Below are 25411 nucleotides of genomic sequence, written 5' to 3'. Positions count from 1 at the left end.
TATTGGTTTTAAACAATGGCCAGTGTGGCTCAGTTTAAACAGAGAGCCAGTGTGGCGTAGTGGTTAGAGTGTTGGACTACGGAGACCAGGGTTCGAATCCACACACAGCCATGAAGCCCACTGGGTGACCTTGGGCCATCCACTGCCTCTCAGCCTCAGAGGAAGGCAATGGGAAACCACCTCTGAACACCGCTTACCATGAACACCCTATTCATAAGGTCGCCATAAGTCGGAATCAATTTGAAGGCAGTCCATTTCTATTTTTCAAAAAATGGAAATGAGTTTCAGTAGCAGAGATGTGTTGGAAGTGGGGCAACAGCAACTCCTGTCTTGTTCTTTTTGTGCGTCGTTTGGACAGCAAGAGGAACTGCTTGATATGCTGTCAAGGATAAAGAAGACAGAGGAGACATCTTTGTTTTTGCTCTCTCTCCTGAGCCATGAGGGCAATTCCCAAGCCTGGGCGTTGCGCCTCCAACTTAGTTAGTTAGTTAGAACTAGGTGTGCCTTTCCTATCTACTATGTATTTCTATCAATAAAGTAGCTTTTCTTATTTTACTAAGTCTTAAATCTCAGTGATCTAAAAGCAGGGTTAAGGCCTGCCACTTAGGTAAACGCACACACTGGCACACATGCATCTCAGACCATTGATGATCTCTGCTCATTTATACAAATTTACATAACACCAATGACCTAGGGAGGTGATGGGCTCTCCAGCACTGGAAGCATTCAAGAGGCAGCTGGACAGCCTCCTGTTGTATATGCTTTAATTTGGATTCCTGCAATGAGCAGGGGGTTGGACTCGATGGCCTTACAGGCTCCTTCTAAGTCTATGATTCTGGGATCCCTGCCTCCCTACCCTCTCCCCACCCACCTGGTGCAATGCAACTGTCTAAAGTGGTCAGCTGTAAGACTGGTTCAATTGCATCCATAATGTGGCCTTAAACACCCTTTCTCTCAGCCACATGCATGCCATCTGCAATATGGGTAGCAAGACTAGCCTGCTTTACGGGACTGCTGTCAGGACTGCTGAGGTTAATGTGAAAGAAGGGTTTGGGTAACCCTGGAAATGCACTACCTCAGGCAAGCAGGAACAGAAGTTTCTTGGCTGCGGATGCCAGTTCTGCTTTTGGTCCTGGATGCTCTGGTTGCTGAAATTTACTGGTCATGACCATCTGGATATTTAATTGTTCTTTTTACTGATATTTTACTGATGAGGTGCGCCTGGTGCCAACACTGTTATCTTTTCAGCGCCAGGTCAAGACTTTCCTCTTCTCCCAGGCATTTTAGCATGTGTTCTTAAATTATTATTTTTAAAGTGTTTTTAAATTTGTATATTTGTATATTTGTTTTTAATGTTTTTAATTGTTGTAAACCGCCCAGAGAGCTTTGGCTATGGGGCGGTATACAAATGTAATTAATAATAATAATAATAATAATAATATAATGGTTTGTGTGTGTGTGTGTGAACTGCTTTGAAAAGTGGCATGTAAGTAAAAATAAAATAAAATAGTAGTGCTAAGGATTAATAAAAGTAATAACGGCTAAAGGGCAGTAAATAACAGGATTACTTTCAGCAGCCTCCCAGCACCCCAAGCCAGGGACCATTGCTGATTCACCCCTTTCTTTTTCCATGTCGAGATTGTTGCCAGATTTCAGCGTCCGCATTCCTAAAAACCCTCAGAAATGAATCCCTGGGATGCTCCCCTTCCCCACCGAGGCCCCGCACACTCTCGCCCGCGGGGTCTTCCGCTCGCTGGAGCGGCTCCCTCTCCGTTTCCCTCCTCGCGAGCATCTCTGGCACAGCCGCCGCCTCGCACCGTGCTAACTTAGCTGCAGCTGCGTCCCCTACCACCCCCTCCCTCCCGCAGCAACTGCCGACGGTGCAGCTCTCGGCGGGCTCTTCCTCCCCCAGCCTCCTTCTCCCCCGACCCGGCTCCGGGTTCTACATCTTGTTCCCGGCAGGGCTCGCAGCCCTGGTAAGGAGGGGCGGTTCAGGGCCCAGTGAGGGCGCCCACTACCGAGAGGGCGGCGGCGGCGCTCTGATGGCCTGCCTGTGCGTCGCCCGCGCACCCTCTGGCGGCCGCTTACTGGTCTGGGCGAGCAGCGAGGTCTTGCGCAGCCACCGTCGCGGGTCTCCTTGCAGCGGGCCGAGAAGTGGGAAGTGATGGCGTAGGGCTGCCCCCGCCGCACCACCAGGCGCTCGGTGCTGACAGCGGCCGTGCGGTGCGCCCGATTGTTCCTCGACGGCTGCAAGTCGCACCTCGCCACCTGCAGGGCTGCCGCGCCTGGCAAGAGAAGGACGGGGAGGGGGCGCGAGGGGCCGAGCCGTCCCCCCCCCAATGTCTGGTGACTGCCAGCCCTGACCAGATGAGCCAGAGAGCAGGCAGGTGTTAGGAAATATTTTATTGCTAGACCCCAAAAGTTGTTCAGAGATGCTAAGTTGTAGTCAGAGCCAGTTTCGTTTCTTCCCATGAGAAATAACACCCAAAGGCGCCTCTCTGGCTGGAATAATAATAATCTTGGAAAGAAGATAAAGTGTACCCCCTCTGGAATGTTATTATTTTCTCTTGCCTTGTTCTACTTTATACACCATGTACACTGTAACTTTATGTCATACCCAGCACAAAGAACGAAGGCTTCCCAAATACCTTCCTTATTCATAAGTTTTACGTCACACAACTGAGTAAATAACTTTTACTAGCCCCATGTTTATCTTTCACCAAGTGTCAAAGTAACGCTAATACTCGCTTTTCCTCAGTTCTTATCTCACATTATGTTTCTTAGATTGACAAGTGTATGAATTCCTTATCACCTCCTCGCCTTTTAGAATTATGAGTAATGTAACAGAGATGAAGATGCGCTTGCTTTATCTATGTAACACTGTATTCCCTTCTTGTTATGATTTTGCAACAATACCTTGTTTTGCTTATGAACCCTATTTAATGAACCTGCAATCAATAAACGTTGCTCTTTGCCCTGACAGACCCCTGTCTGTGCAGAGCAGAGACCCCTCTTGATCAAGCAGCTGTGTGTGTGTGTCTATTTTATGTTTATTTTATGTTTATTGGTATCTGGCTGAACCACTGAAACAGGCAAATTAAATTGCTAAAGCTCGCACTCCTATTTTAAGGCTGAGGGGTGCGCTAACTCTCCCTTCTTGGGGAGGGGGCTTAAATTTGAACCTTACACAGGCGAAGAGGGGCGGCTGGCTAGCGACGGGCAAGTTGCGGAAACCCCTAGCCCCCAACCTCCCCCCCAAAGGGGCATGCCTCCGGCTCCAGCTGCGGCCTCGACCTGGCTCTGGCGTCCCACTCCGGGGCGAAGCATCCTGCTCTGGTAGGCGGCGGGGCGGCGTCCTAAGCCTGGGGGCGCCCCTCCCCTTCTTCAGTGCCATGATTCTGGGCCTAGTGCCTCTGGGGGGCACCTCAGGACCTCCCAGGATCCTTTGGGGTGGGAGTCTGCAGGGGTCTTAAGGCGGGTTTAAAATCCCTCCTTCCTCCCTGGAGGGAGGTTGCTGCGGGGGAGGGGGTGGCCCTTGCCTGAGAGACCTGGACGTGGCATGGCAATGACCTCGCCGCCGCGGATGCCTCCCAAAGTGGCTGCCGGACGCCGGGCAACTGATGTCAAGGGGAACCGGGGCTGGCTGCATAGTGCTGGTGGTGTCTGGAACCACAGCCACTGGAGCTCCCCCCAGCCCCAGTTCCCAAGAGGGGAGGGGAGAGACACAGCCCCACCCCTGCTGCGCCTGCTTCACTCCATCATAGGGGCAGCTCACCCAGGCCCCCCAGTCCAGCCAGGCGGGGGGAGGTCTCCTCAGCCCCTCTCCCACATCTTCTTCAGCTGCCCTCCTTGCAGTGGAAGGAAGCGGTCCTGCCTCGTCCACCCCCCACCATCAGTCATAAGAACATAAGAAGAGCCTGCTGGATCAGGCCAGTGGCCCATCTAGTCCAGCTTCCTGTTCTCACAGTGGCCAACCAGGTGCCCCGGGGAAGCCCACAAGCAGGACCCGAGTGCAAGAACACTCTCCCCTCCTGAGGCTTCCGGCAACTGGTTTTCAGAAGCATGCCGCCTCTGACTAGGGTGGCAGAGCACAGCCATCATGGCTAGTAGCCATTGATAGCCCTGTCCTCCATGAATTTGTCTAATCTTCTTTTAAAGCCGTCCAAGCTGGTGGCCATTACTGCATCTTGTGGGAGCAAATTCCATAGTTTAACTATGCGCTGAGTAAAGAAGTACTTCCTTTTGTCTGCCCTGAATAAGAACATAAGAACATAAGAAGATCCTGCTGGATCAGGCCAGTGGCCCATCTAGTCCAGCATGCTGTTCTCACAGTGGCCAACCAGGTGCCTGAGGGAAGCCCGCAAGCAGGACCCGAGTGCAAGAACACTCTCCCCTCCTGAGGCTTCCGGTAACTGGTTTTCAGAAGCATGCTGCCTCTGACTTGGGTGGCAGAGCACAGCCATCACGGCTAGTAGCCATTGATAGCCCTGTCCTCCATGAATTTGTCTAATCTTCTTTTAAAGCCATCCAAGCTGGTGGCCATTACTGCATCTTGTGGGAGCAAATTCCATAGTTTAACTATGCTCTGAGTAAAGAAGGACTTCCTTTTGTCTGTCCTGAATCTTCCAACATTCAGCTTCTTTGAATGTCCACGAGTTCTAGTATTATGAGAGAGGGAGAAGAACTTTTCTCTATCCACTTTCTCAATGCCATGCATAATTTTATACACTTCTATCATGTCTCCTCTGACCCGCCTTTTCTCTAAACTAAAAAGCCCCAAATGCTGCAACCTTTCCTCATAAGGGAGTCGCTCCATCCCCTTGATCATTCTGGTTGCCCTCTTCTGAACCTTTTCCAACTCTATAATATCCTTTTTGAGATGAGGCGACCAGAACTGTACACAGTATTCCAAATGCGGCCGCACCATAGATTTATACAACGGCATTATGAGATCGGCTGTTTTATTTTCAATACCTTTCCTAATTATCGCTAGCATGGAATTTGCCTTTTTCACAGCTGCCGCACACTGGGTCGACATTTTCATCGTGCTGTCCACTACAACCCCGAGGTCTCTCTCCTGGTCGGTCACCGCCAGTTCAGACTCCATGAGTGTATATGTGAAATTCAGATTTTTTGCTGCACTATGCATAATTTTACACTTGTTTATATTGAATTGCATTTGCCATTTTTCCGCCCATTCACTCAATTTGGAGAGGTTTTTTTTGGAGTTCTTCGCAATCCCTTTTTGTTTTAACAACCCTGAACAATTTAGTGTCGTCAGCAAACTTGGCCACTTCACTGCTCACTCCTAATTCTAGGTCATTAATGAACAAGTTGAAAAGTACAGGTCCCAATACCGATCCTTGAGGGACTCCACTTTCTACAGCCCTCCATTGGGAATCTTCCAACATTCAGCTTCTTTGAATGTCCATGAGTTCTAGTATTATGAGGGAGAAGAACTTTTCTCTATCCACTTTCTCAATGCCATGCATAATTTTATACACTTCTGTCATGTCTCCTCTGACCCGCCTTTTCTCTAAACTAAAAAGCCCCAAATGCTACAACCTTTCCTCGTAAGGCAGTCGCTCCATCCCCTTGATCATTCTGGTTGCCCTCTTCTGAACCTTTTCCAACTCTATAATATCTGGCCTGGAGGGCCTCCATGTAACGCACCAGGCCTGCACCAAGCCCCCACTGCCATCATGGCTCATGCCTGTCCCAGCAGCTGCCTGCAGGGCGGGGGAGGGGGTGCCCTGGCGGTGTTGCAGCCGCCATTGCCAAGCAGCCTGCCATCTCCCCCTGGCGCGGGCATGGCGCCCTTAGCCAAGCGGTTCAGGTTGCCAGGGCTCTGCCCAGGGAAGTCCCAGGAGAGGCCTGCCAGGATCACCTTGGCCCATGTTGCCTGCTGGGCTGCCGCCTGCCTGCCCGCTTGCCTTTCCTCCCTCCTCTGGCCTCCGGGCGGCTGCTGGTTGGCTGGCGATTGCCTCTGCCAGCTGGGCTGAAGTCATGGGCTGCCTCCCCCCCCCCCCCGTCTTTATCTCTGCATGCTGGCCTGGGAGGCTGGGAACTGGTAGGCAATCAGACGCCTTGGAAGACTTTCTCGTGTCAACAGCCCTTTTTGGCTGGATGCCTTTTCTGTGATGGGCCAGTTCCTCATGATGTTTCCTTTTACATTTACTTCTTCACGCAGCACATAGTTAAACTCCGGGATTCACTCCCACAAGAGGCAGCGATGACCACCAGCTTGGATGGCTTTAGCAGGGGATTGGACAGATTCATGGAGGAAAAGCAATCAGTGGCTGCTAGCCTTGGGGCTGTGCTCCACCATCACACGCTGAGGCAGCAGGCTTCTGAAACCAGTTGCTGGAAGCCACTGGAGGGGAGAGTGCTTTTGCTGTCTGGTCCTGCTTGCGAGTTTCCCATGAGAATACGATGTTGGACTAGTTGGGCTACTGGCCTGATCCACCAGGCTGTTCTTATGTTTCTTTGTGATTTTATATATGCTGTACACCACTTAGATGTGTTCTGTGAGAATTAGAGGTGAATATAAAATGTATGTGTGTGTGATGCAGAGGGGAGAGGGAGGATTCCTCTCCTGACTGACTGGCTGGCTGACTGCCAGCTACGTTTCAAACCACCTTCCTGGGCAAGAGATAGGTGCAGATACACAGGGAGGGATCTTGTTGCTCCAGAAATAACCAGCGATTCAGAGCTGTTGGGAGTGGGGCAAGAGCAACTCATTTTGTTCTTCTGTTTGTGTTCCAGAAGGGAGATAGAGCTAGGGTCCTTTACCTGTGATGCTCTGACTTCCTTCCGTTGCAGACTAACCTCCTTCCTTGTAAACTGCTACTCACAGGGAAGCTTACCTGCCCCTCCAACTTAGTTACAACTAGGTATGCCTTTCTTTCTACTATGTATTTCTATCAATAAAGTAGCTTTTCTTCTTTTACTGTCTTAAGTCTCAGTGATCTCAATGCAGGGTAAAAGCCTGCCACTTAGGCGAACGCACACACTGGCACCCACACATCTCAGACTGTTGATGATCTCTGCTCATTTATACAAATTTACAAAAGAAGAGCCATGGGTGAGAATGCAAGCATTTATTATGGGGTGGGGAGCACAGCAGTCCTTGCCCTTGAGGTGCAAGCAGGGCTGCCAGTTTCTGAGCATCAGGTGCCATCAAGCCTTCATCTCCACCCTGAGCTGGGGGCCACCTGCAGCTGTGTATGCCCCTTGATGGGTGGGAACTGGCCACTCTTGAGGGTGACCTGCAGCTGCCTCAGTCCGCTCTTGTATGGAATCAGCTGAAACCTGACGCTGGCCTGTTTCCAGGGACCGAGGGGGCCCAACCTGTGAACAGAAAAACATCAGAAGAGCCTGGGTGCTAGATCGGGCCAAAGGGGTCCCATCTAGTCCACCATCCTGTTCTCACAGTGGCCATCCAGCCTTGGCCACTTTGGCCAAATGTGGGAAATATTAGCAGCCCAGGTGGATAAAAATGTGTTCATACAAGAGATCCAAAGAATAAGAACGTAAGAAGAGCCTGCTGGGTCAGGCCAAAGGGGGCCCATCTAGTCCAGCATCCTGTTCTCACAGTGGCCAACCAAAGGCCCATTATGGGAAGCCCACAAGCAAGCAGGACCTGGGTGCAAAGAGCACTGTCCCCTCCTGCAGTTGCCAGCAACTGGATGATGAAGCTGACCAGCCCCCATCAGTCTAAGGGGCAGCACTCTGCACCCAAAGAGGCCAGGGGCACTTTTTCGGGAGGGCAGAGCCCGTGCAGTTGTCCCACAGGAGCAGCTTCCTCCCTTACTAGCTTCCTGGCAATTGTAAGCCATAAAATGGGCGGTGGACCTCAGCACTTCTTGCCAAGAGCAGAAACCTTTTCGCTGAAGAAAAGATACTGGGCTGCTTTGTCCTGATAACATTCTTTAGAGCTGTCATGGGCTAAAATAAATAATCAAATCAAATGCTCTTTAAATACACAGTTTCTGCTTTTTGTCTCTATTGGAAATGAACCAAGAATCAGCATCCAGACATTGCCTTTCCCTCCCCCCCCCTCCCCATGTGAAATGGTGTCTCTGCTTAAAGTACCCCAAGAGGTGATGTTCCCTCCCCCCCCCGTGCCCACACCCCAAAGATGTCCTAACAAAGTCACCACTGGTGACTTTGGAAGGGCTTGGCTGGGGGGTGGGACAGGGAGGCGCTGAAGCCCTCCCACTTGGCCCTTGGAGAAGAGGCTGCACGCCTGAGAGCTCTGTTCCCTCCCCACCTCCGTCCCTTCCTGGAAGCAAAGGCCACGAAGCCACCCAGCCAGCTGAAGGCAGAGCCAGTTCCTGACTTTCAGGGGTGCTCCAGCTCAGACACAATTCCTGAGCTGATACTGGAGGGGGGCGCAGACACAGACAGTGAGAATCTCCCCCTAAGAGCCCTCAGACTCACATTCGCTGGGTTGCCCCATCATCATCATCATCATCATCACTTTTAATATAAATTTAATTAAATTTCTATTCCGCCCTTCCTCCCAGGAGGAGCCCAGGGTGGCAAACAAGTGACAAAACACTAAAAACATCTTAAAAATATATTCTTTAAAAAATCTTAAAAAGCAACTCCAACACAAACACAGACTGGGATAAGGTCTCTGCTTAAAAGGCTTGTTGAAAAAGGAAGGTCTTCAGGAGGCACCAAAAAGATAACAGAGATAGTGGGAAGGGAATTCCATATTGTATGTGCCACAATGGTCCAGAAACGGCTGGAGCTGTCTTACCAGCCAAAGCTGATAAAAGGCACTCCTAGCCCCTGAGGTCACCTGGGCCTCTAGTGACAAAGATGGATCTAGGAGCACCCCCAGGTTACGGACCTGCTCTTTCAGAGGGAGTACGACCCCATCCAAAGCAGGCAACTGACCAATTATCGGGAACCACCAACCCACAGTGCCTCCGTCTTGCTAGGATTCAGACTCAGTTTAGGTTGGGATAAGCAAGCTTGCATGCCTTTAATAGGGAGATGCCCCTTCTAGCCAGAATTTGGGGACACCTCTATGCTTGTTTGCTGTGACGTAACTTCCTATTTATAGGTGTTTGTTCTCTTATTCTCTTCCTCTTCTTTGTTAAGAAATCTTCTCTTATTAGCATAATTCTCCATTAAGCCACAGGAAAGAGAAGCATCCATAGGCTTCTCTGCCAGATGATCCCAATCATGGACTAAATCTTCTACCTACTTCTATATTTTCTCTCCAAGCTAGAGCCTATGTTTCCTGAACATATCAAAGGTCGTGAGTAAACATTCTTAATACTTTTTACCAAAGACGGCGGTATCTTGCTTTCATTCACTGAGTCTGTATGAGGGGAAGGTGGGCTGGTTAATTCTCATTCCGCTTTGCAAAATGTATACTCTGCTAAGAAATAGAACTACCAAACTGTTTCTATTTCATTTTAAACCAAATAGTTTATTGGCCCTCATCCAGCCCACCACAAAATCCAGGCACTGGTCCAGAGCTTGCACGGCCTTTCCCAATTCAGATGTTACAGAGAAACAGAGCTGAGTATCATCAGTGTACTACTGACATATTGCCCCAAATCTCCCGATGACTGCTCCTAAGGGCTTCATATAGATGTTAAACAGCATTGGGGACTAGATGGTACCCTGCGGCACCCCACAGCACAACTGCCAGGCGGCCAAGAGAAAATCACCCAATGCTGTTCTCTGAAAATGACCCTGGAGATAGGATCGGAACCACTGTAAGACAGTGCCTCTGATATCCATCTCACCAAGTCAGCTCAGAAGAATACCATGGTTAATGGTGTCAAAAGCCACTGAGGGATCAAGTAAGAACAAGGTGTTGGAATGTATGAGGTTCAACTCCAACTTGGTGGGTTGAGGCTGCCTGGGGTTAATAAGGGTAGCTAGGGAGCTAGACCTCTTGCTGGTTGAGGCTATACCTATCCCTTTGATCCTCTGCCGTCTCTCTCCTTCCTGCTAGGCTGATAAGCAACAGGATGTTTGATCCCAGTTCCTTCCTGCCTTTCTCTGTGTTCTCTTTCTCTCGAGATGGGAGCAGACATCTTCTCTTTGTCTCTCCTCTCAGCCAGAATGAGGGCAAGTACTGGGACCAGTGCAGGTTGCTCCGGCATAGCTAGTTAGCTAGATATAGAACTCTTTCCTATCAAGCATGTACTTCCGGAATAAAGTAGTTGTTTCTTATTTTAAAGCTTAAAGTCTCTGTCTGACTAATTTGCAGGGAAGGTAGAATCTTAGCAAAGATTTGAACACACACACACTAAGCTTGCTCAATACTCTCCATTCCACAGCACTACACAACTCTGCTACGCATCTCACTACAGAAATTCCGACACAAGGACAATTCAACCCTATAACCAGGCCTGAACCCAGATTGGAATGTATCAAGATGTGTTGCTCTCATGTTTGCACTTGTAGTGTTCTAATTGTTTGATCTCTGCTTATGGAAGAGTTTGTGCCGTCACTTTGGATGCTGCAACACCCCGCCCGGCCATTAGCTCTGCTGGGGGATGAAGTGCTTGGAGGATCCTCACTGGGGAGGGAGAGAGAGAGAGAGGAGCTCCACCATTTGCAGAGCAAAAGCCCTATATGCGCACACACACCCCTCATAAGAACATAAGAACATAAGAAGAGCCTGCTGCATCAGGCCAGTGGCCCATCTAGTCCAGCATTCTGTTCTCACAGTGGCCAACCAGGTGCCTGGGGGAAGCCCGCAAGCGGGACCCGAGTGCAAGAACACTCTCCCCTCCTGAGGCTTCCGGCAACTGGTTTTCAGAAGCATGCTGCCTCTGACTAGGGTGGCACAGCACAGCCATCACGGCTAGTAGCCATTGATAGCCCTGTCCTCCATGAATTTGTCTAATCTTCTTTTAAAGCCGTCCAAGCTGGTGGCCATTACTGCATCTTGTGGGAGCAAATTCCATAGTTTAACTATGCGCTGAGTAAAGAAGGACTTCCTTTTGTCTGTCCTGAATCTTCCAACATTCAGCTTCTTTGAATGTCCACGAGTTCTAGTATTATGAGAGAGGGAGAAGAACTTTTCTCTATCCACTTTCTCAATGCCATGCATAATTTTATACACTTCTATCATGTCTCCTCTGACCCGCCTTTTCTCTAAACTAAAAAGCCCCAAATGCTGCAACCTTTCCTCGTAAGGGAGTCGCTCAATCCCCTTGATCATTCTGGTTGCCCTCTTCTGAACCTTTTCCAACTCTATAATATCCTTTTTGAGATGAGGCGACCAGAACTGTACACAGTATTCCAAATGCGGCCGCACCATAGATTTATACAACGGCATTATGAGATCGGCTGTTTTATTTTCAATACCTTTCCTAATTATCGCTAGCATGGAATTTGCCTTTTTCACAGCTGCCGCACACTGGGTCGACATTTTCATCGTGCTGTCCACTACAACCCCGAGGTCTCTCTCCTGGTCGGTCACCACCAGTTCAGACCCCATGAGCGTATATGTGAAATTAAGATTTTTTGATCCAATATGCATAATTTTACACTTGTTTATATTGAATTGCATTTGCCATTTTTCCGCCCATTCACTCAGTTTGGAGAGGTCTTTTTGGAGCTCTTCGCAATCCCTTTTTGTTTTAACAACCCTGAACAATTTAGTGTCATCAGCAAACTTGGCCACTTCACTGCTCACTCCTAAGTCTAGGTCATTAATGAACAAGTTGAAAAGTACAGGTCCCAATACCGATCCTTGAGGGACTCCACTTTCTACAGCCCTCCATTGGGAGAACTGTCCGTTTATTCCTACTCTCTGCTTTCTGCTTCTTAACCAATTCCTTATCCACAAGAGGACCTCTCCTCTTATTCCATGACTGCTAAGCTTCCTCAGAAGCCTTTGGTGAGGTACCTTGTCAAACGCTTTTTGAAAGTCTAAGTACACTATGTCCACTGGATCACCTCTATCTATATGCTTGTTGACACTCTCAAAGAATTCTAATACGTTACTGAGACAGGACTTTCCCTTGCAGAAGCCATGCTGGCTCTGCTTCAGCAAGGCTTGTTCTTCTATATGCTTAGTTAATCTAGCTTTAATAATACTTTCTACCAGTTTTCCAGGGACAGAAGTTAAGCTAACTGGCCTGTAATTTCCGGGATCCCCTCTGGATCCCTTTTTGAAGATTGGCGTTACATTTGCCACTTTCCAGTCCTCAGGCACGGAGGAGGACCCAAGGGACAAGTTACATATTTTAGTTAGCAGATCAGCAATTTCACCTTTGAGTTCTTTGAGAACTCTCGGGTGGATGCCATCCGGGCCCGGTGATTTGTCAGTTTTTATATTGTCCATTAAGCTTAGAACTTCCTCTCTCGTTACCACTATTTGTCTCAGTTCCTCAGAATCCCTTCCTGCAAATGTTAGTTCAGGTTCAGGGATCTGCCCTATATCTTCCACTGTGAAGACAGATGCAAAGAATTCATTTAGCTTCTCTGCAATCTCCTTATCGTTCTTTAGTACACCTTTGACTCCCTTATCATCCAAGGGTCCAATTGTCTCCCTACATGGTCTCCTGCTTTGAATGTATTTATAGAATTTTTTGTTGTTGGTTTTTATGTTCTTAGCAATGTGCTCCTCAAATTCTTTTTTAGCATCCCTTATTGTCTTCTTGCATTTCTTTTGCCAGAGTTTGTGTTCTTTTTTATTTTCTTCATTTGGACAAGACTTCCATTTTTTGAAGGAAGACTTTTTGCCTCTAAGAGCTTCCTTGACTTTGCTCGTTAACCATGCTGGCATCTTCTTGGCCCTGGCGGTACCTTTTCTGATCTGCGGTATGCACTCCAGTTGAGCTTCTAATATAGTGTTTTTAAACAACTTCCAAGCATTTTCGAGTGATGTGACCCTCTGGACTTTGTTTTTCAGCTTTCTTTTTACCAATCCCCTCATTTTTGTGAAGTTTCCTCTTTTGAAGTCAAATGTGACCGTGTTGGATTTTCGTGGCAATTGGCCAGTTACAAGTATGTTTAATTTAATAGCACTGTGGTCACTGCTCCCAATCGGTTCAACAACACTTACATCTCGCACCAGGTCCCGGTCCCCACTGAGGATTAAGTCCAGGGTTGCCGTCCCTCTGGTCGGTTCCATGACCAACTGGTCTAGGGAATAGTCATTTAGAATATCTAGAAACTTTGCTTCTTTGTCATGACTGGAACACATATGCAGCCAGTCTATGTCTGGGTAGTTGAAGTCACCCATTACTACCACATTTCCTAGTTTGGATGCTTCCTCAATTTCATATCTCATCTCAAGGTCTCCCTGAGCATTTTGATCAGGGGGACGATAGATCGTTCCCAGTATTAAGTCCCTCCTGGGGCATGGTATCACCACCCACAATGATTCAGTGGAGGAGTCTGCCTCTTTTGGGGTTTCGAGCTTGCTGGATTCAATGCCTTCTTTCACGTATAGAGCGACTCCGCCACCAATACGTCCTTCCCTGTCCTTCCGATATAGTTTATATCCAGGGATAACCGTATCCCACTGGTTTTCTCCATTCCACCAGGTCTCCGTTATGCTCAGTCAATGCTCTCCTCTAAGACCAAGCACTCCAGTTCTCCCATCTTGGTTCGCAGGCTCCTAGCATTAGCGTACAGGCACTTGTAAGCAGTGACTTTGGCACTTGTGGTTAGGCCTGTGGTAATTTTGCTCTTCTGAATTTATATCCTGTGCCCCTGCTCTCACAATGCCTACTTCTAGGCCTACCCCTTTTAAAAGTTCATCATTTCTTTGGTTTTTATCCCAGGGGGGAGGTTTATTCCGAACCGGACCTTTCTCAGCTCCTGTCGGGTTTCCCCCCTCAGTCAGTTTAAAAGCTGCTCTGCCACCTTTTAAATTTTAAGTGCTAGCAGTCTGGTTCCATTCTGGTTCAAGTGGAGCCCGTCCCTTTTGTACAGGCCCGGCTTGTCCCAAAATGTTCCCCAGTGCCTAACAAATCCAAACCCTTCCACCGGACACCATCGTCTCATCCACGCATTGAGACTGCGAAGCTGGGCCTGTCTGGCTGGTCCTGCGCGTGGAACCGGTAGCATTTCAGAGAAAGCCACCTTGGAGGTCCTGGCTTTCAGCACCCTCCTCCTCCTCCCTCTGTGCCACAAGCCTCCCATTCCCCCTTTACTCACTCTATCTGGGGCTGGCCCTTTACCAGCCCGCTGCCTTCCATGGTCAAGACGCAGCTGCCCACAGGCTCCGAGAGGGGGTTGGCAAATTCCACTTGCAACGGGAAGGGCTGGTTCACCACCACGGGGGCCAACACCTGCATCAAAGGACCAAGCCGTGAGGAGAGCAGGCGGCGGAGGCTGGCTCTGTTGGCCACCTGCACCGAGGGTTGGGGGAGGGCAGGAGTGCTCGTTCTCCGCTTTGGAAAAGGCCAAAATGCTCCTCTCCGGGGTGCTTCATGGCTTTAGCACGTCCACACCAAAACTGTTCAAGGTGTGAGAGGGAGATAGAAAAGTGTTCTGCAAGGCACAAGGGGCAGCCAGGGAGCGAGCCAGTGATGCTTCATGGCTCCCTGCCACCTTCAGAGCCTTAAGACACCTGCACATCTCCCACCAGGTGTGAATTGGCTCCCCCAGGAGCTCCCCCCCTCACACACAGAGGTGATCCGCATACATTGATGAGAAGGGTAGGGCTGGCCACAGTAATGGTCTTTTCTGCCAGGATCTTCTGCCAGGTGGTGTTCTCCTCCCCCAGGGCAATGACGCAGAACTGCTTGCCTTCGCCCAGGTGCTTGCCGTACTGCTCATAGGAGATCCGCCAGGGAATGGTCTTCTCTGCAAAGCAAGTCCTGTGTCAGAGCCGGCCAGTGCAAGCTGAGAGGGAAGGCTGGTTCCCTTCCGCGTACCTTACCTTCCTTGGGGCTGAGGGAGAGGTACAGTGTGTCCTGCCAGAAAGGAGGCAACGGACTGCCATTATGCAGCACTGGCTGGGCACTGAGACTCAGCTTGAGCTCCTTGTAGGCCGGCTCCAGGTTACATGCGAGGAGAGTCAGGTTGATGTCCTGGCCCACTTCAGGACTCTCCACCAGCCTCAGCTTCAGGGAGGTTTGGGCCAACACTGGGGGCTCCAGGGAGCTGCCATCTGCAGGGGTAGAAAACCCTGCCGGAAGGACTCCTGCCCTGACCCGCACGGCACTGAGTGGCTGCCTGTGACCAAGAGCCTTCAGGAACACCCGGCGCTCCTCCAGGGACCCTGTTGGGAGAGAGAAAGGCAATGCGAGGCCGAGCCAAAGGTGGGCAGAGGGCCAGCACGCATGGAGAAGAGACCCCTGAGGGCCCTGTGATCAGCTTAGGCCAGGGGCAGGCAGCTGGCGAAGTTTGGGAGCCATCAGAGACACCAGACTTCTGCTGGTTTGTCTGACGTTTGCAAGGGTGGTGGGTGCTGATCTTTAGAGTACAGCCCAGAGTGGTAGGGAAGGGCCTCCAAGTTGGTGCTGAGGATGCCAGTTGCCCAGAGGTTTCCTGTGATGGCACCTTCTGCCCTGTGGCACTGCTCCCATGTCTGAGATCACCCAATCTTAAGAACAATTTTGCACCAGGAAGGCCAAGCACCAGACTCATCTCAGCAAGGCTTCTCCCGTGATGCAGCAGCCAATGGAGGAGCCAGCAGTGCTGGTGGGAGGGGCGGGTTGGGGCGCCAAGGCGACCCGCGAGATGCTTGTGGCATCCACTGCCAGGCCAGGAGAATCCAGACTTCCTGCATTTCACCATGCGTCAGCCTCAAACAGCTACCCCTGTCACAAGCAGGATCAGACCTGCAGGTTGAGAATTTCACAACCATTAGATCAGGGAGTAGTGTCCTGCCATTAAGGAGTCTGCTGTTCCGCTCCCTGTGTAACAGCCTTGCACAAAAAGGATGAATCCCAGAGGACACCTGGGGGCTTCTGTGGCTCCCTACCTTCCAGGGGCTTGTAGGTGCTGGTGATGTCCTCCCGCTCGTCACTCCCGACGCGTTTGGTGCTGATGTTGTTCCCAACAGCACTCGTGTCCCACTGCAGCTTTTCCTTCTTCGTCCCGTCAAGCAGCCAAGCCACACGGTCGGCATTTACCATCGAGAACACGAAAGGGGCATCGTGGCGGAGGTGCACGTCTCCTTCCCGGATGGCTGTGACGGGGGCTGGGCCACAGCAGTACAGCCCTGCCAGGAGTGAAGAGAAGGGAAGGAAGACATGGGGAATCAGCCAGGCCAGGCCAGGCCAAGCCAAAGCGGACGTAACGGGGGACATTTACCGTTGCTGCGCTCCTGCGGTGTTGCGTCCAGGACCTGCCAGCCATCGTTCCCTGGGGGAAGGTCTCTCCGTGCCATCCAGCACTCATTCCACACGTGGAAGTTCCTGCAAGAGAAGCAGACCCCACAGAGATGGTCTCTCTAGCTGGGAGGGGGTCTTCGTTTAGCTGAGGGAAGGGGCAGTGGAAGCTCAGCATGGCCCCACAGCCAAGCAGCAGAGGGAGGGAGAGCCCAGTCTGGGCATGCAGAAGGTCTCATGCTCAATCTGAGGCCGAGGGTGTGGTTGAAGGATCCATCAGGTCAGGGCTGGGAACGGAGAAGATACTCCCCCTCCCTGCACCTGCTTCCTATGGAGAGAGGAAGGAGCCCTAGTGGGCTCTGGGGGCCCAGAGGGATCTCAGTAGAACCCCCCTCCCTGGAGTTGTGAGGAGGAGGAGGAGGAGGCAGCGGAGGCAGCCAGCCCATCTCACCAGATGCTGTCACTGCTCTCCGTGGGCAGGAGCCGCCCTGTCTTGTCATAGAACATGTCAATGATCAGGTTCCCGTCCTTCTCATGTCCTGAATCGAAGTTAGTCACCACACGGGTTGGGATCCCGAGGCATCGCATCACTGGGGAGAGGCAACGAGGGAGCCATGGGCTGCTGCTGGCATGACCACCCTGGGCAACTCAGACACCTGCCCCCGCCTCTCCACTGCCCGCCCCTCGCTTCAGCCGCTGCTGCCTCAATTCTGCCAGCCTCCTGCAGCCTTCCTAACTAGCCTCTGAGCATATGAACAGGCGAGAGGCAGCAGCTGCAGCTTCCAGAAACAGCAGCCGGGGGGGGGCTTTTTCAGAGACCCCAATATCTGCCCCACTCCGCACAGGGTCAATTTCTGGGCACCAAGAACAAACTGCTCTCTAATGAAGTAAGAGAGAGAGTGTGTGTGTTATGTATCATGGGTGACCCCTTTCTCCAGCACAGCCACTGGGAACCCAACTAATCAGACCTCGCTGTGTATTTATTTTTAAGGAGAAATTGGGCCAGCTGCGTCTCTGTTTGGTCCAGAATAGCCACTTGCCTTCATTGACAGTACTTGAAAGTGCCTGATGTTTTGCTGTCTGCTCTCCCTCGACAGTGTGCCCACATCCCCAAATACAGCCTTCTACCAGTTAGTAATCAGGAAAAAATGTTGCATGCAAAGTGGGAATTGTTATGGTCCCAAAGACTGTCTATCATTTTCCTGTTCAAAATGTTCAAAGCTATGCATAATTACTCAATCGTATTAAAAACAGGAGCAAGGCACCCCACCCACCTCTCCCCTCCCACAGTCTGGCTCTGCAGGGACATGGAGCCTCAGCGGTTTTATCCTGGGCACTTGCTCCCAGCATGCCTTGCCCCCCTTGCCCCCCTGTACCTGTACACATCACAGCTGCAAAGACCCAACACTGCCCGTACTTGACCGGCTGGCCTCCAGTGCGGTCCCACTGGGTCAGGATGGCGATGCTGCCGCTCCACTCGGTCGGACGGACACCGCCAGAGTAGTCCTCGCTCCAGTTGCCCAGGAGGACCCCGTTGTCATCATTGCTGTTGATCTGGAAAGAAGTGGAGGGGCAGAAAGGGAAGCCGCCCTGTCACTGTTGCAGGGGCCCCAGTGCCAACAAAGCCAGCCATACAACCACTCTGCTGAGCCTCCCCAAATACTTATAACCTGTCCTTCAGCTGTGCAGATACCAGGCCGCAGTGCAACACGGAAAATAAACAAAGTCATATAATACCCAGCAATGCAGCAGTATAGATACCTCAGAAAACCACAAAAGAGCAACTAAAACCACAGATTAAAACCAGCACCAGCTAACTAAAATAGGTCTTAACCTGGCACCAAAATGATAACAATCACACACCTAAAGGGAGGGCATTCCACAAAGAGGCCACCACTGCAGGGAAGGCTCTCTTCCATGTCCACCACATTCACATGAAACACGGAGAAGAAGGGATGGTATAGGGAGAAGCAATCCTTTGGGCATCTGGGCCCCACACTGTTTGGCACTTTATAAGCAGGCACCAGCACCCTGAACTTGGCCCAGAATCAAATAGGCAGCCACTGTGACTCCTTCAGAATTGGCGCAATGTGACTCCATCTGGCTGTACCGGTTGACGTTCTGGCAGTTGCATTCTGCACTAACTGAAGCTTCCAGACAGCCTTCAGGGGCAGCCCCACATGCAATGCATTGCAGTAATCCAAACAGGAGGTTACCAGAGCATGGGGTACTGGGGCAAGGCTATCTCTGTCCCGGACCAGGTACAGCTGATGAACCAGCCAAAGCTGGGAAAAGGCACTCTGCACCACCAAGGCCACTTGAGCCTCTGATGACCCAGGAGAACCCCATTCCACATACCTGCTCTTTCAAGGGGTGTACAAATTGTTTTTATATAGTTGTAATTGTTTTGGTTGTTTTTATGTGTAATTAATTTTAATTGTTTTTATTGTATGGTGGGAACACTTCAAAATGCTTCCTGGGAGTCAATTTACGTACGACACCAAGAAGACCATGCAGAACCCCCATCTAGAACCAGCTGTACACCGAGTTGTGCCTTTGGGGTGTGCATGTGTGCGGGGGCTGGTGGCCTGGCCCAGCCTTTGATCCTGGGGCCGGGCACTGGCCTCTCACTCTCCTGGCTGACAGCAAGTGCAGCCTCGGCAGGTCCCTTGTCGCAGGGGTCCCAGCCAGCCCCATCCTGAGCCATCAGGAGCTGTTCTCTCTGTGTGCACAGCACTGGGTGGCACCAGCACCTCTTACCATAGCACTCAGCACCCGGCTGACATAGACAGGGCTGCTGCGCAAGGAGCAATCCTTGGCTGGGTCATGCAAGAAGTGCAAGCTCTTGTCCAGCAGTTTCAAGCAGATCCCCACAATGTCCTCCTCAAACTGCAGAGGAAGAAAAGGGAAGACAGTGGCTGACTGCAGGCTCAGATGGCGCTCCTGCATGCCCTGCTTGTGAGCACCTGATCAGCTGCCATCAGCAAGCTGCCCTCTGGCTCTGGCCTGGCCTGGTCCGGCAGGGCTTCTCTTACAGCTGGTGAGTCGCATGTCTGGGCAGGGGCAAAGGGAGCGGGGCTGGAAGCGCAGACCTGGCTGGGGCGGGACACCTCCTGTGTGGCCTTCCATGTTGGACTGGAGTTCCCAGCGGCCAGCTGGGCCAATGGCCAGAGATGGTGGGAACTGGGAGTCCAACACCACTTGATGGGCCACAGGCCAGCTAGACCACGCAGTGCCCGAGGCTTCATGCCCAAGGGTTCAGCAAGCTGTAGCTCCGGATGCAGGGCGGTGGGTTTGCTGGGCCCTGACGGCAGCTGCCCCTCCCTCTGTGTCAGCAGCCCCCCCCAAACCTCACAGGAAGGGGCCTCCATTTCCTCTGATGATCCTGCCCCCATGGACAGAGGCAGGGGCCAGAGAAGGCTGAAATCCATGGGGGGGGGGAAGGAGGGTGGTCGGGAGGATGCCTGCCTGCCAGAGGAAGCGGCAGGAGCTCCAGGGCGGATACCTGTCCGAAGTTCCAGGGAATGGAGCGGATCCAGTTCCTGTTTCCTTGGTAGATGAGGCCTTGTTCGTTCAAGAGGTACTCTTGCCTGGCCAGCTCGTTCTCCAGATACACGGCATCATCTGAGGGTATGGAGGAAAGGGAAGGGGGAGAGGGTTGCCGGGGCACCTTGCCCTCCCTGGGGGCACACAGGGCCTCCTCCCGCTGAAGAGAAGCCCAGGACCCCCGCCAAGCTCCAAGGCCCCAGGGAGATGCCGCCACCGTGCCCAGGCTGCCGGGGGCACCAGCGGCTCCCAGGCGCCCCCCTTGAAGAGGAGCCCTTCCCTGGCCCAGCAGGGCCCCCACTCGCTGGACAGGCCCCTTGGGCATCGCACAGCTCAGCCCCCCGGCCATCAAACCTCCGGAGCCCCCCAGAAATGCAGCCCCCCGGCTTCCATGTGTGCTCGTGGGGGCGGAGGACCGCCCTGCTCTGCTCCCCCGCCACGACCCCCTTCACATTTCCAGCTCCCCAGGAGGGCTGCTGCCGTCGCTGCCCTAGCCTGCCCGAGCGAGGCCAAGCCCTGGAGCCTCCGCGGGAGCACCGCTCGTTTATGTAGCGCTTTCAGGGGCGGGGGGGTGTTAGAGCTCTCCCTGCCCGGCCGCCGGCAGAGTTGCTCCCAGGGCAAAGGTTGGCCCCCTCGCGCACCTGGGCACCACGCGTTGAAGAGCAGGATGAACTCGCCCAGGTAGTAGAAGGAGGAGGAGCGGCCGGCGGAGTCAACGCGGATCTTCAGCCGGTAGCGGCCAATGGGGGCCCCGGCGGGAGCCGACACGGCAACGTCCGTGGCTTGGGGCCCGCTGGAGACGGAGGCGGCCCGCCAGACGCCCGTCGAGTCCGGCTGGCCCGGTCCCACCGGGAAGATGGATCGGGTCCCGGCCTGCACCTCCGGCTGAGGGCCTGTCCGGGAGTGGGGGAAGAGAGAGAGGGTCGAAGGTCAGGCAAGACCAGGGCGGGCGCCAGGCAGGCCCTGGGGGACGCACTGGAGGCAGCCCGATCCTGAACCGGCGGCGGAGCTGCGTCCTTGCCTACCGAGCTAGTCAGCCCTCCCCTCCCCCCCCTCAGTGGCCATCCAGGCTCCAGCATCGTTTACTCTGGACTGCAGGCAGGGGGGAGCCGGTCGTCCCTTCGGAGGAAAGGGCGCACATTGTGGGCTTTTCAGAGGCGACATGACAGGAGTGCATAAAATGAGGCATGGCGTGGAGAAAGCGCATCAAGGCAAGCGTGGCTCCCTCTCTCCTAACACTGGGACTCCTTGACATTCAATGACGCTGAACGTTGGAGGGTTCAGGAAAGAAAGTCCTTCATGGAGCGCATGGCTAAACTGCGGGATTCACTCCCGGAGGAGGCAGTGACGGCCACCAACTTGGAGGGCTCTTTAATTATGTTTTTTGAAATTGTTGTCACCTGCCCTGGGACCTCTGGGTGAAGGGTGGGTAATAAATTAAAATGAAGTATAGAAGACAAATTCATGGCGAATAAGGCTACCCATGGCTACTAGCCACGATGGCTACACTCTGCTTCCTCTCCCCAGCTGAAGGCGGGAAGACCAATTGCTGGAAACCGCAGGAGGGGAGCAATCCTGCTTGTGGCCTTCTTCCCTTTGGGGGATGTATGGCTGGCCACTGTAAGAACAGGATGGGCCCCCTTGGCCTGATCTAGCCGCTGCTGCTGCTGCAGGACTCTTCTGAGGTCCTGAGGCCCTTTCTTCCTTAGGCCCCTGCTGCTCCTATTCCCGCTCCTGATAGTAAGTGAACCCGGTCAGGGCTCCACCTCCCTGGCGGTACGGTGCGCTCTCTCGTGGCGCTTCGCTTCGTGGCAGGCAGAGCTCCATATCATGCTCAAAAGGCTCCAACTCAATTAGCCTTTTCTCTGCCCTGGAAAATGCCGGATTCCTCAACATGGAAGTAACATTATGCACGGTAGGGATGGGTGAGAAATTCAATTCAGTTCACATTTCAAGCTGGATCTATCAAACTTGCACTTTCTGAAACAGTAGAACTGAAACGCAGCCATCCCTTGAAATTCGCACTGACTTGAATTTTGCAATGCAGTTTGCCAAACAAACAATGTTTACAAAAATGCACGTTAGGGGAAAGTGTGCATAAAAATGAATCTATGAGTGAAAAATAATATGCAAAAAGCATTATATGATGAACAATTGCTTGCAAAAATGTGTACATTGGTCAAAACTGCCTGCAAAAATGTGTCTTATTAGGAGACATTCACACTAAAATCCTGGAGAATTTTCATGAGGATTTTTTTTTAATTGCTAATTGCTGCAGAAATGTGGAAAACTGAATTTAAAACGGAAAAATGAGGAATGGAGAGAGCTGAAATGGGCAGACCTTTTTGTCCCAGTTGCACAGTGAGCTCAGCGTCTCTCCACACCGCTCCCCCTTACCGGTTTGGATTTGCCTGTTGTTTGCTGCTCCTGGGAAGTGGGAAGCTATTCTGCAGGGCCAAGGAAGTACAAGCCCCACTGCAAATGCTGCCCCCCTCCCCAACCCTCCAGGGAGTAAGATTTCAGGTCAGGGCTAGGCCGAACCTGTTTTGTGAAGGGTGGGGAAACCCCCAGGGATCCCTGGACCCCCAAAGAGACCCCAGGCAGGATTGGGGCCAGGCTGCCCTGAAGGGGCACCAGTGATGGGCACATAGTCGGTCTCTTGTTGTGGGCCCCCTGCAGAGATCAGAGAGTGAGTACCACCTTTGCCTGCAGAAAGCCCCACTCTCAGCCCCCCCATCCTCAAGAACATGGAGAAAGACCCTTGCCTGAACTCCTGCAGCACTGATTCCCCTCAGGGCAGGCCACAGAGAGCCAGATGGACCCCCGTGGCCTGATCTGGAGTTGGGGCTCCCTGCCCCCCATACACACAGACATGGAGCATTTGGCAGGGTTGCTGGTGTGGGACAGGCCAGGGAGGCAGATACACCTGATGGGACATCAGCACTGGGCCCCCAAAAGGACCCCCATCCTAATGGAAGGTCACCTGCTGCTGCTCCCTGCCCCACAGTTCTCCTTGGAGGAAGGTCAGTGCTGCTCTCAATGTCGAGAGGGGTCAAGGCCAGGGTGGCCCTCACCTCCTGGGAGGGGGGTCAAGCCCTGGGGCTCCCAGCTGCAGCCCCTCTGCCCACCTCCCCTCCTCCTGCACGCCTGCTTACCGGTCTCTGCAATCAGGTGCAAGGAGTCCCGCCCAGGCTGGTAGCCTCGGGAGTAGAAGTGGAGGGTGATGGTGAACGGCTGTCCCCGCCTCACAACCAGCTGCCGAGTGCCCATCTCTGCCGTGTGGTGCTGCACGTTGTTCTTGGGACTCTGCCAGCTGATGAACGCCAGCTGCAGTTCTAGGGAGGGCAGGATGTGCAGAACCACTGGTATCCCTCTGCTTGCCCCAGCCTGGGAGCCCCTCAGACCCACGCTCTCCCTTGGCTCACCCCTGCCCCATCCTCCCTCCCTCCCTCCCTCTCTCTCTCACACACAGAGGGCCTTTCTTTTTCACATCCCCATGCAGAGCGACAGAGATCCCCCCTCCGCGTTCCCTCTGGGACTTACCTCCGGCCATGATCCTGCTCCTCCAAGGAGCCTCTTCTCTTGAATGCCTCCAGGCTGCTGCAGGAGTTCTCCTCGGCTGGCAGGAGCCAGAGAGGCGTAGGTGTGGCCACAGCCACGGCATGAACGATTCACCTTCCTGCTCAGTCACCAACTTTCCTGGCACAGCAGCCAGCTCCAAGGGCACTCCAGGTGTGGGTGGAACTCACACTTGCTGAGAGAGAATTTCACTCCACCCGTCCTGCAGCCCCCCCCCGCTGTTGGAGGGCCAGCAGAAATGGGGCCGGGGGCTTCCTTGCAGCAGGGCATGAGCTCAAGTGCAGGGAAGGTGGCCTCCCAAAGGACATGGCACCATTTGTCTGAGAAGGGGGCAGCAGCAGGAGCAATTGTGTATTATGGCCCTAAATGCCCCGAGGGTAGGAGCAGGTCCTACCTCTGTTCAGACAGAAGTCTCACTGCCCGTCAAGGCCACCAGCCTCCTATTTGGTGGCCATCAAGTGGTGCTGTCAATGGCTCAGCCTTGCAGGGCACAGCTGCCACCACTGCTCTGCTGGGTGACAATCCAAAGAGGTCGCTTCGCTTTTGCTTCTTCACCTGGCAATTGGCAGCAGGGAAGGAGCAGCCTTATACTGGACCAGCCCCTTCCTCCATCCAAGTTAGTATTGTCTCCACGGGCTGGCAGTGCTTCTCTCTGGGGTTGCAGACAGAGAGTCTCTCCTAGACCTACCTCAAGGTGCTGAGGACTGAACCTGGGGCGTTCTGCATACAAAGCAGGTACTCTGCCACTGAGCTACAGCCCTTCCCCTAAAATAAAGATTCCGGTCCTCAAGATTAAGAAGAAGAGCTGCTGGATCCATCTAGGCCAGCTTCCTGTTCTCACAGTGGCCAACCAGATGCCTCGATGGGACGCTTACAAGCAAGACCTGAGGGCAACAGCGGGGTCCCCACCTGCGGTTTCCAGCAACTGGTGTTGAGAAGCATGCTGCCTCTGAATGTGGAGGCAGAGCAGAGCCATCAGGGCTAGTAGCATCAGGGCTAGTAGCCATGGATAGCCTGATCCTCCATGATTTTATCTAATCCTCTTCTAAAGTCATCCGAGTCAGTGGCTGTCACTGCCTCCTATGGGAGCAAATTCCATGTGCTTTCAAAAGGACTTTCTTTTGTCTGGCCTGACTTCCACCATTCAGCTTCATTGAACGTCCACGACTTCTAGTGTTATGAGAGAGGGAGAGAGGCTTTTCTCTCTGCACTTTCTCCACACCATGCATAATTTTACACATTTGTATCATGTCGCCTCTGACTCGCCTTTTCTCTAAACAGCCCCAAATGCTGCACCCTTTCTTCATAGGGGAGTTGCTCCATCCACCTGATCATTCTGGTGGCCCTTTCCTGAACCTTTTCCAACTCTACATTATCCTTTTTGAGGTGAGGCGACCAGAACCGTACTCAGTATTCCAAATGTGGCCACACCATAGATTTATGTAACAGCATTATATCAACAATTTAATATGTGGTCTGTGACCATAATAAAATGATTCATTCATTCATTCATTCATATCAACAATTTTATTTTCAACAGCTTTCCTAATGATCCCTAGCATGGAATTTGCCTTTCTCACAGCTGCCGCACACTGGGTCAACATCTTCATCGAGCTATCCACTGCAGCCCCAAGGTCTCATTCCTGTTCAGTCACCCCCAGTTCAGACTCCATGAGCATATATGTGGATTAAGTGGGGGTTGCCCCAATGTGCATCACTTTAGACTTGTTTGCATTGAATTTGCGATTTCACCATCCATTGACTCAGTTTGAAGAGATTTTTTTGGAGCTCTTTGTAATACCTTTTTTGTTTTAATAACCTTGAATAATTTTGTATCATCAGCAAACCTGGCCACCTCATTGCTCACCCCTAACTCTAGATTGTTGATGAACATGTTAAAAAGCACAGGTCCCTCTCAGTATCGATCCTTGGGGGACTCCACTTTCTACAGCCCTCCATTGCGAGAACTGTCCATTTATTCCTACTCTCTGCTTCTACTGATCCACAAGAGG

General features: G+C 52.2%; 1 protein-coding gene across 1 annotated transcript in view; it reads right to left on the bottom strand.

The window, feature by feature from the left end:
- LOC133386476 (uncharacterized) overlaps positions 1 to 23412 on the bottom strand; it is a 31824-nt gene extending 8412 nt beyond the window's left edge. Inside the window, exons 1-16 of the mRNA XM_061630133.1 lie at positions 23364 to 23412; positions 22976 to 23155; positions 20462 to 20713; positions 19780 to 19898; positions 19035 to 19163; positions 17651 to 17828; positions 16726 to 16864; positions 16258 to 16361; positions 15926 to 16165; positions 14879 to 15220; positions 14642 to 14802; positions 14152 to 14285; positions 7215 to 7350; positions 3540 to 3663; positions 2089 to 2285; positions 1850 to 1973 (exon numbers count right to left, since the gene is read on the bottom strand). Of these exons, the coding sequence (XP_061486117.1) occupies positions 1850 to 1973; positions 2089 to 2285; positions 3540 to 3663; positions 7215 to 7350; positions 14152 to 14285; positions 14642 to 14802; positions 14879 to 15220; positions 15926 to 16165; positions 16258 to 16361; positions 16726 to 16864; positions 17651 to 17828; positions 19035 to 19163; positions 19780 to 19898; positions 20462 to 20713; positions 22976 to 23155; positions 23364 to 23373 (2569 nt within the window). The 5' untranslated portion in view covers positions 23374 to 23412. The remainder of the gene's footprint in view (positions 1 to 1849; positions 1974 to 2088; positions 2286 to 3539; positions 3664 to 7214; positions 7351 to 14151; positions 14286 to 14641; positions 14803 to 14878; positions 15221 to 15925; positions 16166 to 16257; positions 16362 to 16725; positions 16865 to 17650; positions 17829 to 19034; positions 19164 to 19779; positions 19899 to 20461; positions 20714 to 22975; positions 23156 to 23363) is intronic.
- Between the last annotated feature and the right edge of the window lie 1999 nt (positions 23413 to 25411).

The sequence above is a fragment of the Rhineura floridana genome, chromosome 6 (assembly GCF_030035675.1).
Source record: "Rhineura floridana isolate rRhiFlo1 chromosome 6, rRhiFlo1.hap2, whole genome shotgun sequence".
Taxonomy (NCBI): Eukaryota; Metazoa; Chordata; class Lepidosauria; order Squamata; family Rhineuridae; genus Rhineura; species Rhineura floridana.
The sequence above is the reverse complement of the archived record's forward strand: the minus strand, read 5'-3'. Positions and strand labels throughout refer to the sequence as shown.